At 51.7% G+C, this 19,302-nt stretch overlaps 1 protein-coding gene across 1 annotated transcript; it reads left to right on the top strand.

Moving 5' to 3' along the window:
• The first annotated feature begins 804 nt into the window (after nt 1–804).
• On the top strand, nt 805–19,031 carry Gpr157 (G protein-coupled receptor 157). Its single transcript, XM_021161173.3, has 4 exons — nt 805–1,427; nt 12,117–12,330; nt 15,193–15,390; nt 15,823–19,031. The coding sequence occupies exons 1-4, from the start codon at nt 1,045–1,047 to the stop codon at nt 16,018–16,020; spliced, it is 993 nt and encodes a 330-aa protein (XP_021016832.1). The 5' UTR covers nt 805–1,044; the 3' UTR covers nt 16,021–19,031.
• The last annotated feature ends 271 nt before the right edge of the window (nt 19,032–19,302 follow it).

The following is a 19,302-nucleotide window of genomic DNA, read 5'->3' as shown; positions in this document are numbered from 1 at the left end:
TGTATTTTTAAAATAGCACTAATAAGGTATATAGAATAAACAAGGAACTAAAAGTATATATATATTTCAGTAGGTGAGCACTTCATTGGGATGTGTAAGGTCCTGAGTTCTACACCCAGCCCCACAAAAACACAATATTGTAACAAAAGTTAGAAACTTCCCCAAATCACCCCCACAGATCTTGTGAAGATTTCGAGTACCCAAGCTTCAGGAATGTAGGCCATGCTCTGGACCTGTGTTTGCCACCATCGGAAAGAATGTTTCCAACAACCACCCCTCCCCTCCCCAACACACACGTAAGCAGGCTGATCAGGGGAAAGTAACATTAGCCTTAAAAATGCCATTCTCCCCTCCCCGCCTCCCCCCAACCCCCAGGACAGGATGTCCTAGCCATTTGCTAACCTCCTAGAGTGGATCTGGGAGGCAGAAGGCCACGATTGGGACAGGACTGGGAGGTACTAGGTAAGAGGGAAGTGTAGAGGCGCAGAGGCGTGGGGAAACGCGGAGAAGCGCTTGAGCTTGAGGCTGAATGAGCATCAGGGCGGAGCAATGCGCAAGTGGGGGGCACGGGAGGAGCTTGAAGGAGGCTGGGCGGGGCTCTGGGGCTACAGGGCGGGACATGGAGAGCTCAGGGGCGGAGCGCTGGAGCTTCAGATTCCGATGTGTTACTGCGCAGGGGCGGGGCGCGAGGAGAGCGCGCAGGGTTACGTAGTCCGGGGCACCAGCCTGGAGATCGCAGGGGCGGGGACTGGGGAGGAGATTAGAGTGCTCAGGGGCGGGCGTGGCGAGCTCAAGGGAGGGACCTGGAGGACTCAGGGTAGGATTGTAAAGCTCAGGGACAGGGAGTGGAGGGCGCCGCGGTGAGACCGCTGCTGTGTAGTTGTTAGACTGGGCGGGGCTGGGACGCAGGCGGGACCCGTGGGGACGCGAGCCTAGGCGCCTAGATGCCCAGACAGAGGCGACCGCGGGCTCGGCTTGGCCACGACCTCTCGGCACCCTTGGGCCTGTGCACCCTGGCTGTCTGCCCTTGGTCCCCAACCCACCATGCCCTCACCCGCGCCTCCCACCGAGCTGCTGCCGTGGGAGCGCGCGGTGGTGCTGCTGTCGTGTGCGCTGTCAGCTCTGGGCTCGGGCCTCCTGGTGGCCACGCACGCCCTGTGGCCTGACCTGCGTAGCCGGGCGCGGCGCCTGCTACTCTTCCTGTCGCTAGCGGACCTGCTCTCGGCTGCCTCGTACTTCTACGGAGTGCTGCAGGACTTTGCAGGCACTTCGTGGGATTGCGTCCTTCAGGGCGCTCTCTCTACTTTCGCCAACACCAGCTCCTTCTTCTGGACGGTGGCCATCGCCCTCTACTTATACCTCAGCATCGTCCGAACTGCGCGCGGGCCCTCCACGGACCACCTAATCTGGGCTTTTCACCTCATCAGGTGAGTAGGAGACCCGGCTTTGCCTCCAGGCCCCAGACCCAGGCTTATGGGTCCCCGGCCTTGCATGCTGTGCTGTGGCATTCGTGCTTTCCCTATCTAGGTGTCAAGGTGGTGTGTCCTACTGGCAATCACATGCATCCTCGAACCATGGAAGGGTGCCCAATTTGCCCAAAAAGTTGGAGCCAAACCTGTCTGAGCGTCTCTGAAGAGGGTGGTCTCTGTATCTGCCCCAGCCAGAACCTCCCAGCAAGGTGTGGGTGGGTGCAGAGCTTGCCCATAGGGAGAGGTCTGCCATTTAGAAAGGAACTGGAGACAGTTTGTGCCCTTTGCCTCCTACTTCACCGCGATTTGGCAGTCTCTGCTGCCCATGGAGAGAAGTTCCAGTCTGCAGGCTAGAAGATGAGTTAGGTGGCTGCCCTGGCCTAAAAGCCCACAGCTTCCAATTCTATACCACAGTGGTTGTGGTGCATCCAGCCACTCTCAGACGATAGTGTGCCAACTGTAAAATGCACAGAGGTATGCTTCTTTAAGCTTTTCACGACATTGATAGACTTCGGGCCCCCGTTACCTGCACTTTCTTAGACGTTTTTTAAAAAGATTTATTCATTTTATTTTATGTGTGAGTACTGACTGCATGTATGTATGTGTGTGTGTCACGTGTATGTGTACTTGGAGCCCTCGTAGGTCAGACGAGGGTATCTGATCCCCTGGAACTGGAGTTACAGATGGTTGTGAACCATCATGTGGGTGCCGGGAATTGAACCCAGGTCCTCTACAAGAGCAAGAAGTGCTCTTAATCACTTCTCTTAACCATGTTCTCAACCATCTCTCCAGACCACTCCATGTGGTCTTGATTGTTGAGAATTCAGGTCAGGGTCAGGCTGTCAGCCACCTGGAGTCCCTGAGAGTGGGGAAGCCCAAGGCCCTGCGCTATGCCGGTCCACTCTGCTTTCACGCTTGTCAGCAAGAAAGCTGTGCCCAGAAGCCAGCCTTCCCTTCCGTCGTTTCAGTTTGAATTTCTGTGCAGAATTTGAGGCAGGAAGCCTAAGGCTTGTTTCCTGTCTCTTTGCCTCAGCTCAAGGCACCAGCGTCCGCCCTAATTATAGGTCCCTTCTATTAAAAACTTGAGTGCTTTCCAAGGGCCGAGCGGGTAGTCAGCACTTTGGTAGAGACAGGTCACCTGGGTGTCACACGCAGAGGCCACAAGCTGGGAAGAGTCACTTGACCTCCTATTCTTGTAGCTGTTGGAAGGAGACCAGCTGGTCCTAAAGAAACGAAAGAGCCCTCCTCTCCACTTGCCAAGCAAAATCTTTGTGCCATGTCACCATGTTACAGGTAGGGACCTACTGAGAAGGAGTCTGGGGTTCCTCTCCCCTCCAGCATACAGCAGACACCGACTGACTGTGTCACACCACAAGTGTGAACCCAGGTGGTCACTGGCACTGGGAAGGGAGCCCAGGGTTGGACCTTTCTTCCAAGGATCTCTCCTCTGCTGCATTCCTTTAAAACCCGATGACGACAGTATATTTTTTAAGCAAAAGAAACAGAACCCTCTGTGTGGTCCCTACAGAAGATGAGTTCCCTATCCCATCTGAGTTGGGAGTTCTCCGCTCAGTCTGCATCAGCCACCCTCTGGGAGGGTTCTCTGTGATGCTTGGAGAAGTCTTCCTAGGGCAGGCTGTGTTCAGGAGACTTGCTAGAACCTGCCCAACAGGTTCATTTTTGACCCAGATCCTCCCACGCTGGTTGCTAGGGACTCTCCACAGTATAACCTTGGAGTCTTAGGTTATTGTTGCTGACGGAGCTGTTTGTGGAAGAATTCTCATTCCTGGACACAGCCTACCTGAACCCTCACTGTGTGTCTGTGTATATACTTATTAGACAGGGTCTCCCTGTATAGCCTTGGCTGGCCTGGAATCTCCTGCCTCTGGCTCCCGTGGCTGCTACCACATGTGCTACCACAACCACCGATTATCCCGGCTCTTCTTGCAAACTTTACAACCTTGCAAAGGATTTTTAAAAATACTAACAGCACAAATGGATATCTTTGTGAAGAATTCTTAAGAACAGTCAGGGTTGATGGCACATCCCTATAGTCCCAGGGGAGAGAGAGGCAGGGGGATCAGGAGTTCAAAATCAACATCAGCATCATATGCCAGGCTGGGCTGCATGGGACCCTGCCTCCCCCGACCCCTTAAAAGTTACTAGGAGTTGACAAGAATAATAGAGAACCATTTTCTCATTGAACTGGAAGAAAAATAATGAGAATATTGATGGGAAAGAGTTGGCAAAGCTGAACTGCCTGCTTTATTGGTTTTGTAAACCAGAGTAATCCTTACAGGACGCTCTGGTGCACACCCACAGGTCCTGTAATCCTAGTGACCAGAGCCTAAGGAGATAACACAGAGCTCACACAATGCTGTGCGTTCTCAGGACTTGGTGAGGAGCTTTTGCCAGGTCAACAATTAGAACTGATTTCGGAGTCCAGCGAGAGAGGAGCAGTGAGTTCCGTGACTTCCGTCCCATCCAGAATGTCATGCGTCCCTTACAAGCTGGTGGCCAGGGCTCTGAATGGAATCTTAACTGGTATCGTCGAGTGTGGCACCAAAGGGAGACTTTTTTTTTTTTAGAGATTTATTTATTTTATGTAGGTGAATACTCTGTCACTGACTTAAGACACACTAGAAGAGTCATCGGATCCCATCACAGATGGTTGTGATCCACCATGTGGTTGCTGGGACTTGAACTCAGGACCTCTGGCAGAGCAGTCAGTGCTCTTTACCGCTGAAATATCTCTCCAGCCCAGGAGACATTTTCTGCCTGTTTTCTAGAAGCACTGGGGTTTGACATGAGGGCTACATCCTGAGAGGGCTACATCCGGCGAGGGCTACATCCCCAGCCCTGAGAAATTCCATCTCCAAAACCAATTACAAGCATGAAACCCAGAATTCCAGAGGTGGACAGGACAGTCACCTACCACTCACAGAAGACAAATGGCCCCAGACCACAGAGCTGGGATGTGGGAGGCTCGGGGTGGACACTGAGTCTGGCCCACACCAGAGTCTCGGCCCTTTATGCGTCTACCTGGCTGGAATAACCACTTGAACAAAGCTTATTTTTAGCTTTGCAAATTTCCCAAATGTTAGCACCTTATCGCTTTCTGCTCCTTCAGTTGAACAGACACAAATGCTTCTCCTCTTTAAATGCTTATGTGTGTGGCTCTCCAACAGAGGCGCACAGACCTATACAAGCGCCAGGACGACAACTGTCACCTGATGGGTAGACTTTCTCGACCCTTCGTCTCTCTGAGGACTCGTAGAGTGTCTCTGAGGAAAGTTCTGGTTTGCACATTGACCTGGTTTTCATGTCTTTTTATCCCTCCATTTTTCCATTTCCCCAGCCATCTTGGTTCGTAACGCTGACTTTATTTGCACTTATTATTATCGTTCAGGGATTACGTGTGTCACGGCACCCATGTGTGGCGGTCAGAAGACAGCTTTGTGGAGTCACTTCTTTCCTTCCATCTTTATGTGGCTTCCGGGGATTGAATCAACAGGCTTGGGCAGTATGCACCTTTACCCCTCAGCCATCTTGCTAGCCCAACATTGACGATACTGTTCACTTACTTTTGTTACTGTTTGAGTCCGATCCTGCTTCCACTTCCAGGGTGCCGTGATTGCAGGTATGTCTCCACTAAACATTCTCTGCACCGCTGAGCATCAGGGTGAAACCCAGGCAAGTACTCTTACAACTGAGTTGTATCCCAAAGCTCTGATTTATATTTCGTTCAGACAGCGCCTTAGTCTGTGTGTAGTCTAGGCTGGCCTGGAATCCCATATTTAGCCCAAGCTAGCTTCCGACTCAGGGCAAACCCTTTGCCTGGGTGCTGAGACTACTGAACGGATCACTGTACTGGATTCGTAACACTGGCGTTGTGAGGAGTCCGACGTGGTGACTTGCAGAATGTCCCTTGGTTTTGTTCATCTGGCGCTTCCTCAAAGGGTTTCAAGTTCTGCACTCTGGCAGGTTTCAGAAATACTTTGGAGTTGACATGGCAAAGTGACATCTGCCAGGCATTTTGCATTCTCTCTCTCTCTCTCTCTCTCTCTCTCTCTCTCTCTCTCTCTCTCTCTTCTGTATGGGTGTTTTGCCGGCAACCACTATATGGGAGCTGGATATTGAACCCGTGTCCTCTGTAGGAGCAGCCATTGCTCTTATCAGGGCTACCTCTCCAGCCCCTACTTCAGCTTTGATCATTCCTGCTGTACATCCATAAGAATCTGCTTCTGTGGCCATTGATTACAGCGCCCACCTGTGGCCAGGGATGGAATTGCCAGGGGGTCTTGAACTCACCCTTTATGGCAACTGAGATAACCCTGAAGCTGTCTCCACCCTCCCCTTGGCAAGGGCCCCAGAGTCAGCACAAGCTGGCTCGCCACCCCCACCCTTACCTCTGTTCTGCCAGATCACTTCTAGAGTCCTGTGGATAGGGGTGGGATGTGAGTGTTATCTCCAAGGGTCAGAGGTAAGGGTCCTGACTTGAGCTGGCCTCCAGCAGTCTGTGAGTGAATGTGACCACAGCTGTATTGCCTCTGGCGCCCCCTTGGGTAATGGAAAAGAAAGAGTCTTGTGTCTCAAGTTGGCCATAGAAACTCTTTGTGGGGAGTTGGAAGTCCCAACATAATGAAAAGGTGGCATCCATCAAGCACTGTAGTGCATGCCTGTAATCCCAGCACTTAAGAGGCTGAGGCAGGAGGATTGCCACAAACTCAAGCCAACTCAAGGGCAGAGCTGGATTTGGGGGTTCTTCCTTCGGTGTCCCAGAGTCCTCTCTAAGACTTGTGCTAGAGACTGGGGTGGGATGGATGGGAGAGAAAATCTGTTTTGTTTGTGTTTTCTAAGACAAGTTCTTAGCTAAACCTGGCTCAAACTTGCTGTGTAGCCCTGTGAGCAGTCAAACTCTTGTTCTCCTGCCTCCACCTCCCAAGTGCAAGGGTTACAGGAGTGACCTCCATGCCCAGCTTAGCTCTTGTTCTAGCCAAGGTCTAGCTAGCACTATAGCCCAGGCTGGCCTAGAACTCACTGTGTAGCCCAGGAAAGTGGCTTTAAATCAAGGTCAGGTTCTCTTCTTCACCTCCATGTGCCATTGCTATTGTTGGGGTCTATAGACCTGAGGCTTTTAGAGCTGTTATGAGCACTGATAAGGGGGGAGTAGGCTGTACGAAAGGAAAAATTTCCACATTTCCTTTTTTCTAGACAGGTCTCACTATGACCGACGTAGTCTTGGCTAGCCTGGAACTCCCTATTGTAGATCTGCCTGCCTCTTACCTAGGAAGGGCTAGGATTTAAATCCTGTGTCACCATGTACTGTTCATCCCTACAAGAAAGATCCCTTCCAGGTTGTGGGGGTTGGGGGGAGGCTATGCTAAAGTGGATTGCAGGCAAAACAACTTTTAGTACCACCAGTTCACAGCCAGTGTCAGGGGCCAGAGGGGGACTGAGATGGGAGACCCAATCACAATTCATAAAACAAAAGGAAATTCCTTTTTAGACTTGAGAGTGGGGAGGTCTCTGTACTTAGAACAGAGCAGCCTCGGTTTAGCCGTTAAGTGAAAGTGTAACTCAGGAAGCCAATCCTACGGCCCCACCCTACCTTGGGCCTCTGCAAGTTTAGCTGCTTAGGAAAGGTACTGGATAGGAAGTAAGGCAGGCAGACCTCCTTCTACAGGGGCAGCCTCTGAGCAGTAGCCTCTTGAGCAACACTCCCGGGGCGTCAGTGCCCCCAAACTGGAGCTGGTTTTTGTTCTACCCAAGGTTATTTTCTTTCAAGATAACAGGTAAAGTCTTAGCCATGGGAACCCCAGGGCAAAGGCCCCAGGGGCGGCCCCAGGGGAGGCCCCAGAGGCTGCTACCTTTGATCCTTCCAAGTGTGGAGCAGGTTTTATCTTTCTTCAGGCCAGTACAGCCAGGGCCTAGGTGTGCAGGGCTGTCTGCTGGGGACTGGAGCATCACCAGGTGTGTTGTGTATTGCACAGGGCGCCCCTCCCCCTCCCACAGCTGAAGCCGCAGAATGACCTCAAGTCGGCCTTCCTAGAGACTGACCCCCATGAACCACTCCCACGTCCTAGCTCTGCCCCTTGAGAGGGACAATGGGAGGCCATTGTCCTGGAGAAGCTGCCCCTTTGCAGCCTCTCTGTTCAGCCTGGCTTCCCACTGGCTCCTCCCCAGGGTTTTTGTAAACTGAAACATTGTTGCCTTAGAGTTTCCTCTATTAAGGCTTTCTACAGACACTGGGTCCTTAAACCAGAAATTGCCATTTGGCGCACACAAGGGTGAAGGAAGACCCCCTCTTTGTTTTCTACCCAGCAGTTGCCAACCCCCAGAGATCAGGAGGAACTGAGAAATATAGGGATATGGTTGTGGGAGGAGTTGACAGCACAAATGATCCCTGGAGCCCACTTAGAGCCTGGGCCCCTTAGTGGGATGGGCTGGGGCCTGGACACAGGCTACAGATGTTCTTTGGAAAGCAGTGGGTGGCTTCTCCACTGAACTCTGGGAAGCCGGAGAAGGGATGTCCTTACAGAAGAGTTCTGCTTTGTAACAGTTCCCCACAGGGGCTGAGCTGGGATGCCCAAGGGGTTTGGTTCTAGCGGGCATCCAGCACATTGGCATTCTGAAGACAGCCATCTGCCTGTGACCATCATAGGAATTCCTAGTGTGAGGGTGGCTTGCCTCTTTGCTGTGCACAACTAGTTTCATGTCCCTGGGAATTTCAAACTACAATGAGTAGAGAGGTCCCCTAAGGCCTTAACTGGGGAAAGCCAAGTGTCATTGTATCCAGTTTCTCTTCTCTGGCCCCTTTTAGTTCATCCCTAGGACTTGGGGACTCTGCTCCCCAGAGCTTGGGGCAGTAGCTCCTCCCAGAACTCAAGCCCTTATGTGCCTGGTGCGCCAACAGCCCAACAGCTTGGAGTTCTTCCCTCATGGCTCAGGAGCTGGAAGTTCAAGGTGTGGGCGAGGAGGTTTCTCCTGGGTCCTCTCTCCTTCCCTCATAGATGGCACTGTCTCCTCGGATGCTTACAAGGATGTCCCAGATGCTTGTCGGTGTCAAATCTATTCCTACAGAGTACAATGCTCGTGGGTGTGGACCCGAGCTGGCAGCTGCCTCATTTGAATCCAGTTAATTCATGAAGAACCTGGTCTCCACATACAGTCCTAGCCTCAGGTTCTGAAAGTTGGGGCTTCGAGAGAAAGATCTGGAATGGAGTAGAGTTTAGTCCGTAGCTGCCTCAGAAGGGAGAAAGCCGGTGCAGAGCTGCCCTCAGGTTCCAGGCAAACACAAACCAGGGACCCAGGCACTCGTGGAGGTGATGTTGCTGCCATTCCAAGTGAGAGACCTGCTCGGGTGTGGTGTGCTAGCCCTTCTCCAGTTAGACAGACCTTAATTCTTGAGCCTCCTGCTTCAGGTCTAGAGCTTTAGAGAGGAGAGGCCCCATCCAGTCATCAGCCTGGTCTGCATGAGACCCTGTCTCAAGAAGTTTAAGAGATGGAGAGAACTTTAGTAATCTAAAGTAGTTAGAAGGATGCATGGAATCCCACAAGCTGCCCTCTGACATCCGCATGTGTGCATGGACATTCAAGCCCTCCCTAATGAATAAATAAGTGTAATTTTAAAAAGCACACGTGCACACACATATTCCTGCACCAAGTACTCCCTATGGCCACACCCATACAGGCAGTAGACTTTCCAGGGATGCTTCGCTGACCCCTGCACTTCCCAGCCAGGGACCGCATCCAAGAGCACAGTATTTTATAGAAACAGATTTGGCTCAGCAGTTAAGAGCATCTGCTGCTCTTGCAGAGGACCTGGGTTTGGTTCCCAGCACCCACATGGCGGCTCACAGCTGCCTGAACTGTAAGTGACACCACTTCTGGGGGACCTGACAGTCTCTCTGGCCTCCATGTGGTGTGCACACATGCAGGCAAAGCACTCCTATCTATGAAACTAGTAAATCTTTAAAACATAAAGCCTAAAGTGTTGTTAGCCCTGAATGGAGGCAGAAACGGGCAGACAGGAAGCTGAGCATTCAGCATGGAGTTGACGAGAACGGAGTAGAAAGAACGAGGAAGCCACCGTGCTGCACAGAACACCGGCGGATCACCTGCGCCTTCATCCAGCAAAGAGGTCCCTTAGTCACTGCTGGGGAAGCTACAGGCTGTGTGTCTTGTTGTTCTCTGTGTTCTCAATTGCTTCAGACAGGGTCTCACTGTGTAGCCCAGGCTGGCTTCAGACTCCTGGCAACACCCCTGCTTCAGCCCCCCCCCCAGGGCTGGGGTTAGGGACCTGCCTCTCACTTTCATCTTAGATGTTTCAGAAAGTGAAATTTGTGAGGCTGCTTCTCGTGGTTGAAATCACTCTCAATTCCTGATCATGGCCGGCTGGGGAGAGCAGGCGTCAGCGAAACACCTCTGGAAAGCCCATTGGCTGTATGGGCGTGGCCATAGGGAGTTGTTGGTATAGAAATATGTGTGTGTGCTTTTTAAAATTACATTTATTCGCGAGGGAGGGCTTGGATGTCCATGCACACATGCAGAGATCAGAGGGCAGCTTGAGGGATTCAGTCTGTCCCTCTGATTTAGTGTAGGCTGTTGTGACTATCCTCTCAGCCTGTTTACAGAGGGTTATCCCAGCCAGACCTGTTGACTGATAACATTCCCTCAGGAGGACATAGAGGTCACAAGACCCTCATCTGAATGTCCAGCCACTTCCAGCCACCTGTTGTATGGACCTCTGCCTTACATGCACCTGGCCTTGGGAGAGGGGTAGAGTAATCAGGGGCCTAAAGGACGGGGGCGGAACAGGGATCCATCCAGATAGCTATGGGGAAGTCCTCATTCCTATTAGCTGGAGGAAAGGCTTTATAGATGCAGCTTTTTAGGCTAAGTAACCCCTCACCTATGGTCTTTAAGGAAGCCAGATAAGTTCACGGGTTCTCAATAGTGAATCTGGCAGAATCCTGTCTCAGTTGGGGACTTTGGGGAAGGACTAGACATCGCTCAGGATGTGAACATCCTCCTATCTGTAACATGTATGATGCATGTATGATTCATGTGTACGTGTGTGTGTACATGTGCACACACTGCAGACACCCATCTACACTCTTCTGATGAGCACCGTAACATTACAACATTACAGCCGTGTAGCCCAGGTTGACCTCCAGAGTGCTTGTCTTCAAAGTCCTGGGATTACAGGCATGCACTGCCCTGCCTTGGCTTTAATCACAGCCTTGACAGCTGTCGGCACACATGGGGTTGCCTGGACTTGTGTGATCCGTGTGAATGCGCACTGGATTCCCTCAGGCGGTGCGGTCGCCGTCCCCACCCTGGCTAAGCCACTTGCCTAGGTGGCAACAGAGTGGTCATTTGGACCCAGCCCATTGCATCAAAGTCAGAGCTGTCAAACAATGTGTCACCTCCATAAGAGGTGTCCCTCTGGGAAGCTGTTTTGGAAGGAAACTGGGTAGGGATTCTGGGAAGGAGACTTGGAACTGGGGCCTAATTCCAGTTGTATTGCTGTGGGGGTGTGCTCCAAATGGCAGGCATCGGATTCCATTACAGATGGTTGTGAGCCACCATGTGGTTGCTGGGAATTGAACTCAGGACCTCTGGGAGAGCAGTTAGTGCTCTTAACCGCTGAGCCATCTCTCCAGCCTGGTGTTCTTTGACCCTTACTATGCTACTCTTCCACCACACAAGAAAAGAGGCCTTAGGGCCAAGGGGATTTACCCATAGCCTAGGATTCTAGACCCTGGATTCTCCCAAATCCTTCAACCCCAAGCTCCCCCTGGTTGCTGAGATTGACTGGAGTGTTTAAGCCTTGATGTACATGCTGATGTTTGCAGACCGGGGCCCACACCCCTCAGTGCAGGGAGAAAAGCTGGGCTTGTAGGAACTGGAACCATCTGGCCGCGCCTTCTCTTAAAATTATTTTCTTTTTCAGTATGAGTGTTTTGCCTGTGTGTCTGTCTGTGCCAGAAGGGGGGGAATGGCCTGAAACTGGAGTTACCCATTTGTGCCAGTCTGCAAATACCAGCATTTGTGTGAGGTTTCAACCCCCCTTCAGTCCCCTGGCAACCTGGGGGAGCTTGGGGTTGGGAGAAACCAGGGTTTGGATTGGGAATTGTACGCTACGGGTAGGCAGCAAATCCCCTTGGCCCCAGATGGTTGTGTGTTACCATGTGGTGCTTAGACTCCTGGAAGAGCAGCCAGTAATCTTGACCACTGAGCTGCGTCATTTGGGAGGTTGTTTTGAGAGTCTCACTCTGTAGCCCAGGCTAGCATCTCACTGTGTAGTCCAGGTTGACCTGGATCTCACAGTGGTCTATCTGTCTCCACCTCTCAAGCGCTGAGCTACAGGCAATTACCAGCATGCTCAGTTTCTGTGGTGCTAGAGAGGGCCATCTGTCTCCCTCCTAACCAAGACACATCCCCAGCCCCAAAGTCCTGGCATTCTGAATTAGAGCAGGCTTCCCCATGCCCTTCCTGCCCTCCCTTGTTTTGTAGGAGCACTGATGCTGGTTTGGGGAGCACTGTCCTCTTCTGAGAGGACCCCAGTCAGTTTTGCCCATGCTAACACTATAGGGTGTTATGGGCTAACCTTGGCATCTCTCTCTTCTCATTCTTCTTCAGCTGGGGTGTCCCATTGGCCATCACAGTGGCAGCCGTCTCTCTAAAGAAGATAGGCTATGATGCCTCGGATGTGTCCGTGGGCTGGTGCTGGATCAACCTGGAGGCTGAGGACCGTGTCCTGTGGATGCTACTGACCGGGAAGCTGTGGGAGATGCTGGCTTATATCTTGCTACCTCTGCTGTACCTTTTGGTCAGAAAGCACATCAACAGGGCGGTAGGTGCCACTGCACTGGCCCTTAGGGGACAGGCTGTATCTCTGAAGACCCAAACTAACGCTAAGCCAAAGGGCCGACTGTGTACCTGGGCCGACTTCCAGGCTGAGCTGACTCAGGCAGATAAAAGGTAGCTGGACCGCAAAACTACATTTTGCACATGGTCCTTCACTGCCCCCTTGTGGTAAGCTTTGGTATTACATTAAGAAGTTAACATCAAGGTCAAGGATGCTACTAAGTAGAGTTGGCCACAGATAACGCACCTAGTTACCCTCGGCGATCAGAATTGTGGAGACCACAAATCCACGGGGATATCCCGAAAAGGAGGCTTGTCCTATGAAGGATGTGAGCCTATAAACTGATTAGTAGCTAAAGCAGTGATAGCTTCCAAAGAAGTGCACTGAGTTCAGACTCCAGCCAGTGAGAACCCCATTTCCTAACGTGTATTTATGTACTTTTTTTTTTTTTTGAGACGGGCCTTGTTTTGTTGCGATGGGGTAACAAGTAGCTCAGGCTGGCCTTGAACTCACGATACAGTCCTGTCAAGGATGACCTTACATTTCTGCTCCTGCTTCCACCTTCCTGTTAGGATTACAGGCATGCACCAGCATACCAGTTCGGCAGTGCTGGGGCTGGAACCCAGGGATTCATGCATGCTAGGTGAGCGCTCCATCAGATGTACTAGATCCCTTAGCCCCGGAGACAGGGTCTGATCCAGCTCAGACTGGCATCACACAGCTGAGGACAACTTTAAAGTCTTGTTTCTCCTGCCTCTGCCTCTCAAGTAGTGAGAAACTTTAAGTTTTTAATCCCCTGAGTTTTCAAGGCAGAAACCCTGGGAGGGTGTGTCTTACTGGGTTGTTTTGTCCTTCAGTGCTTGAGATTGACCCAGGGGCCTCTGCTTGCTTAAATGGTCTATCACTGAGGCACACCCATGGCTGTAGAGTCTTCTGACCCAACAGCTCATTTGTCTTTTCTTTCTTTCTTTCTTTCTTTCTTTCTTTCTTTCTTTCTTTCTTTCTCTTCCTTCCTTTCTTCCTTTCTTCCTTTCTTTCTTTCTTTCTTTCTTTCTTTCTTTCTTTCTTTCTTTCTTTCTTTCTTTCTTTCTTTCTGACAAAGTCTTACTGTGTAGTCCTGGCTGACCTTGAACTCACAGAATCCACCTGCCTCTGCCTCCCCAGTGCTGGGATTAAAGACTATCCTGTCTGTCCCTGAGCAGCCACTTTTGACTGACAGATACTTCTTGTAGGTATCTGTGTTCTTGGGACACCTTATCCGTGTACAGCATTTACATCTGTGTCTTCTGAGACCCTGGTTCTCCATTTAGCTGATCCTCACCTGTGCCATGTCCTTGCTGGCTCCACTGGAGTTCTGGCTGCAGGACAGGGCCAACAGTGTGTCCCACACAGACAAGTGGCCAAGCCTTTCTGGCCCGTATAACCTCCCACTGATGGGGAAGATGAGGGCTGCTCCTGGAGAATGAAGCCCCGCCCCCAGCTCTGCCAGGCTTCATCCTCTATGTGTGCCTCTGTCCTTTCTAGAGTAGGGCAAGGAGCCCCCAGTTTGCCAGGCTGGTCTCTGCATGTGACAGTTTCCTCTTGCACTTTGGCAAGAGTTTTCAGAAAAGAAGACGAAGTGGGCAGGGAGGTGGGAGCATAGATCATTTCCTGCCTGGAGACAGGGAGGAGAGCTGAAAATGAGTCGGGTTGAAGGTTGGCAGATACTAAGCATATGGCTTCCCAGGGCTTCCGTGTCCCTGACCAGGCTCAAACAGACACCTCTCGCTGGCCACCTCAGTTGGTTTTGCAGATCTGATTGTGATTTGAAACTGAACGTTTTTCTTGCCATGACAACCATTCCCAAGGAATACAAGAGCCAAGCCTGGCTCCATCCCTCCCTCTGCCCCTTCTGTGGGCAAGCCTGCACTCTGGCGATCCTGCATTGTGGAGGGGCAAGGATAAGCTGAGAAACAAGGGTGGATGACCTCAGAGGCTGGAGGTTGGAAGAACCCTGGGAAGCAGACAGCAGCCGATGGCTAGGATGGGGTCAGGGGGGAATGGCGGCTGGCTGTGAGCTTCATCCTGGATGTGACACTGACTAAAGACTTGAAGGTGAGGGAACTGTGGGAAACTGGGGGTGCTTTCCCAGGTACAAGGACCAGATGAGACCTGGGGTCGGAGGAAAGCAGTCTGGCTGGAAGAGTGAGCAAGGGAGAGCATGGGACGGAGGTCAGAACTGAGGCGGGCAGGTGTACTCGCCCTGACGGGGTCGTGTAAGGAAGGGCTGAAACTGAGCTTCCAAGGGCTTTGAGGGCTTGCCGAGCTTGCCTGACACCACCTGAGAACCCGCCGCCTGTGTTGGGGATGGTCTGGGATGGGAAGGAGAGAGACGAGTTAGACATGTGATTATGCCTGGCCCATTCGGTGGTGGTGGTGGGTCCGAGTATCCAGATTCTGGGTCTGATTTGGAGGTGGGACCTATAGGACTGGCCGATCGGTGAGGCGCGACTAGGAAAGAGAGGACTAAAAGGTGATTCCCAAGTCACACAGGTGGCAGGAAAAATGAAGTGGGTTCGGCTGAGATGAATGTGCAGGGGTTCTGAGAGCTAAGATGGCTTGTTCATCCTACACAGAGGTCCCTGACGCCTCTGAGTTACTTCTGTGGAGATGTGGAGTGCGATCCGGGATTGGGGAGAATCCTTCTGGTCTGATAGGCTCCGATCCTCCCCAGTGTCCCAGTGGAAAAGACAGCAGTGTCTGCCTCTTGCCTTCCGCGGCTGGCGTGGGCATTGGACGCGCGCATAGGTGGTCTGCTAGGAGGCCCTTCTGGCTCATTCCTGACTTTGCTCCCTGTTCTCCGCACAGCACCAGGCGCTCTCGGAGTACCGGCCCATCTGCGAGGGGCGCCAGCTGCAGCGAGGCTCCTTCACCTCCACGGCAGATAAGAAGTTGGTCCTTATTCCGCTCATATTCATCTGCCTCCGCGTCTGGAGCACCGTGCGCTTCGTCCTGACGCTCTGTGGTTCCCCGGCTGTACAGACACCCGTGCTGGTTGTTCTGCATGTACGTCTGTTCCCGTGAGCCCTGCTACCCTACGGTGGCACGGCCAGATCCCCTCCCTACAGATGCATCTCAGGTCCCAATGTGTTAGCCAGGATGGGAAGCAGGGAGCTCCATCCCTTTCCTGTCCCAAAGCAGGCGTGGCTTGGAGTGTCCACTTGTCCTCAGCAACCTAGAGAAGCCCTCCCTAGCAGAGTCGTCTGTCTGATCCCGGGTTCTTCTCAAGGCAGAGGGCCTAACTGCAGGTGGGGCTGGGTGGCCAGTTTTGACCTGCTGAGAACTCTGGTTAAGGCCACGTGTCTGAGCTCATCCCACAACAGTTTAGAGGCAGGAGCAGGAAAGGTCATGGGACTCACAGGAGCCCACCAACTCCCCATGATTGCGTTTCTAAGACACCACAACCTTGTATTTCCACCTCTTCCCCATTCCCTACAGGGCATTGGAAACACCTTCCAGGGAGGGGCCAACTGCATCATGTTCGTCCTCTGTACCCGGGCAGTCCGCACAAGGCTCTTTTCTCTCTGCTGCTGCTGTCCTCGGCCCTCCACCCAGAGCCCTCCTGGTGCTCCTACGCCCCCCAAAATAGGAGAATCTCAGGAATCCAGAAGGACCCCAGAAGTGCCCAGCACTTGAGGGGTTGACTTTCCTCCCTGTCCGTTCTGGCGCTGCCTTCCTGGTTCCTGCTTCAGGATTCAGAGACCAAGCATGCTGTCAGCCTGGCCTAAGTGAAGCTTGGAGCCCAGTGGAGGGACAGCCATCAGTGTGGACTCTTCTACCTCCCAGACTCGCAGGCGGGCAGTGTGTTCCTTGCACACTCATGTCCTGGTTCAGTGGGGTTTGTTTGTGTAAGCACAAAGACTGTGAGACTCAGCTATGCGGGATACTGCCAGGGCACTGGTTCTCAGTGTCCCCGGCCACCAATGCTGTTTACAGTTGGAGGGATCCGCACCTGTGGACCCATCCCAGGCTTGACTGAATAATAATGAACACCATCTTGGATCTCAGACATCGTAATATGGAGTCCGGGCTTGCCAGGGTGTTGAGAATCCCTGGAGACCCTGGGGGTAATTAGCAGTGCTAGTCAGCTGAGGGTAATATCCTTAAACTAGGTCCTAAGTCCATGGAAGTCACAGGAGACTGCCATCGTTGATGAAAACCACCCGGGCACACACTCATGGGCATCTCACGGAGTCTCTGCGTGGGTCATCGCCCCTCAGTGTTTATTACATCTGAATTTCAGCACAGGCCAGAGTCCAGAGTCCTGTCCATTAGTCAATCACTTAACATCCACGTTCCCTTCCAGTACCAAGACAGAAGGCAGCTCAGCTCCAGCCCCTATGGACAATTACCAGTTCACCTACTGTTCTCACAGAGCCCTCTCCTCACGGTGACTCATACAGGGGGAGGGGAAAGGGAATCTGGCTCTGCACTTTGCTTAGGAAAGGTGACCAGTGAATGGACCTGATTCCACCCTGAAGGTGAATGTTTGAAGAGTCAGCCTTGGGCTGGCCTGTAGCTCCGTGTAGTTTCCAGGTTGGTCCTAGCACCCCAAATACTTAAAAGGCCTTTGTGTTTTGTAGTTATCTGGGGGATATAGAAATAGGATTCTGAGATGATTACATTTTATTTTGTTTTTTTGTTTTTGAGACAGGGTCTCATGTTGGACATGCTGGCCTGGAACTTGCTATGTAGATCAGGCTGGCCTCCAACTCACAGAGATCCACCTGCCTCTGCCTCCTGATAATTACATTTTTAAAAAATGTTGTGTTGTGTTGTGCCTGTTAGGCAGGTGCTCCGCCACTGAGTTCGATCCCACGCCCCTCCCCACTCCCTTTTTTTTTTTTTTTTTTTTTTTTTGAGACATAATCTCGCTAAGTTGCCTAGACTGGCCTTCAACTCTCAGTCGTCCAGGAAGGTCTTGAACTTGAGATTTTCCTACCTCAACTTCCCAGGAAGCTAGAATTGTAGCCTTTGGCTAGCAAGCCTGGCCAGAGTGGGGCTTAACTGAGATCTGCTCAGTGGCTCTTCCACCCACACATCCCTCATTTCAGAAAGCAGTGTGTGCCGACTTGCAGGCTCTCGGTGTGGGAAGTGTGCCTGCCACCTTGCAGTCAAGGTGAGGTAGCGCCCTTGGATTCTGTCAATACCCTCACAAAACCGAGTGGATGCTCAGAGCCTGGCTCAAGATGAAAGCAGAGTCACACGGGGCATCAGCGCCCATCTCTATCAGGAAAGGAATAGTCGCTCAGAGAGCTGCGTCTGTATGCTCCTTTTCTGGCTTCCTAGAGCATTTCTTTAGGAAAATCTACAAGAGGTGGGTTCCCTTTTGGGAGTCTAAGAAAGCTCCTTGGCTTGGTACTCTGTCTGCTTACAAAACCAGTCTGTGTAGGGCGCCCTGAGGTCCTGTGAAGATATTACAGCCAATGTGTGCACTGTCAGCGTGCAGCGGTAATGGATCTCCTGGCGTCTAAAATGGAACAGAAATTCTAGGAATTTGTCTCCTGGAGGGGAGAAAATAAACCACAAAATACTACGGAGGAAATGATGTTGGGATAAACCCAGTTGGACAGAGCAGTGTGAAACCCTGGCTGTTTGGGGCTTTGTTCAAGGAAAGGCTTGCAGAGGAGCATCAGAAAGCCCTGGTCCTGGAGCCTGGGGCTTACCCAAGTTTTCTCTGTTTGATGCCACTGGCCAGGATTGCTGTCTGTAAAATCCGCTACAAAGTCTACACTTGGCTCTTTCCATCTGTTTTCCATGCTGCCCTGTCACCGAAGGTGGCTGGTGGTGACCCGAGGCCCGGCCTGGCCTCTAGCCCTACGTGCTCACAGACATCAACCTAGCTCAGCCAGTGGCCAAGTGGGTCTTCTAGGCAGCCAGGGTTCAGAACTGAAGAGGAAAGGAAAAATCCTTGGGGCCAGGAGGGGCCTTAGCACTGGTGAGGACCAGCTCCCCTTTGCTTTGCTCAGCCTCGTGGGTTCCTATCTCTACTAGGTAGTGTCATTAATATCTGTCCGTGTTCCTCTGTCACCCAAATGTGACCTCAGCCTTAATGGGTGCTACAGCCCCCACACCCTTCTTAAGCACTTTATGAATCTTTATTTATTTGTTTTTTTTTCTGAGACAGGGTTTCTCTGGGTAGCCCTGGCTGTCCTGGAACTCACTCTGTAGACCAGGCTGGCCTCGAACTCAGAAATCCACCTGCCTCTGCCTCCCAAGTGCTGGGATTAAAGGTGTGTGCCGCTACGGTCTGGCACACTTTGTGAATCTTGTTCTGCAAATCCGTTGCCAGCTGCTTCCTGCCTTTGACTTTGACTTTGACTTTCTGAGGCAGAGAGAGAGAGAGAGAGAGAGAGAATGTGTGTGTGTGTGTGTGTGTGAGATATTATGCTCTAGCATTTAACTATTTTCCCATCTCTTTTCATTTTGTTTTTGTTTTTGTTAAGTTTTGAAACAGGGTTCCCAGGCTGGAGAGACGGCTCAGCGGTTAAGAGCACTGACTGCTCTTCCAAAGGCCCTGAGTTCAAATCCCAGCAACTACATGGTGGCTCACAACCATCTGTAATGGGATCTGATGCCCTCTTCTGTTGTGTCTGAGGACAGCTACAGTGTACTTACATATAATAAATAAATAAATTGTTAAAAAAAATTTTTTTAAAAAGAATCAGGGTTCTCACTACTTGTCCAGGCAGGCCTTAAACAGTTTTACTGTTTCTGGGATTACAGGCCTATGCCACCCCCGGCCAGCTTTTTAGTTTGTTCTCTCTGTCTCTCTGTTTCTGTCTCTCTCTATCTCTCTGTCTGTCTCTCTCTCTCTGCTTCTCTCTCTGAAAATAAAAATAAAAATTATTATGTGTCCAAAGTACAAATGAGACCATATGTCTTTGTTTGTATGTGTACGGGTATTTTGTGTGTACG

This window comes from Mus caroli, unplaced genomic scaffold, assembly GCF_978045245.1.
Source record: "Mus caroli unplaced genomic scaffold, Mus_caroli_1 scaffold_6, whole genome shotgun sequence".
NCBI lineage: Eukaryota > Metazoa > Chordata > Mammalia > Rodentia > Muridae > Mus > Mus caroli.
This window is presented reverse-complemented; position numbering and strand designations above follow the sequence as displayed.

Coding starts and splice junctions, on each gene's coding strand:
- Gpr157 (XM_021161173.3), top strand. CDS start 1,045: ATGCCCTCACCCGCGCCTCCCACCGAGCTGCTGCCGTGGGAGCGCGCG. Junction 1,428..12,116: donor TGGGCTTTTCACCTCATCAG/GTGAGTAGGAGA, acceptor ATTCTTCTTCAG/CTGGGGTGTCCCATTGGCCA. Junction 15,391..15,822: donor CCGTGCTGGTTGTTCTGCAT/GTACGTCTGTTC, acceptor CATTCCCTACAG/GGCATTGGAAACACCTTCCA.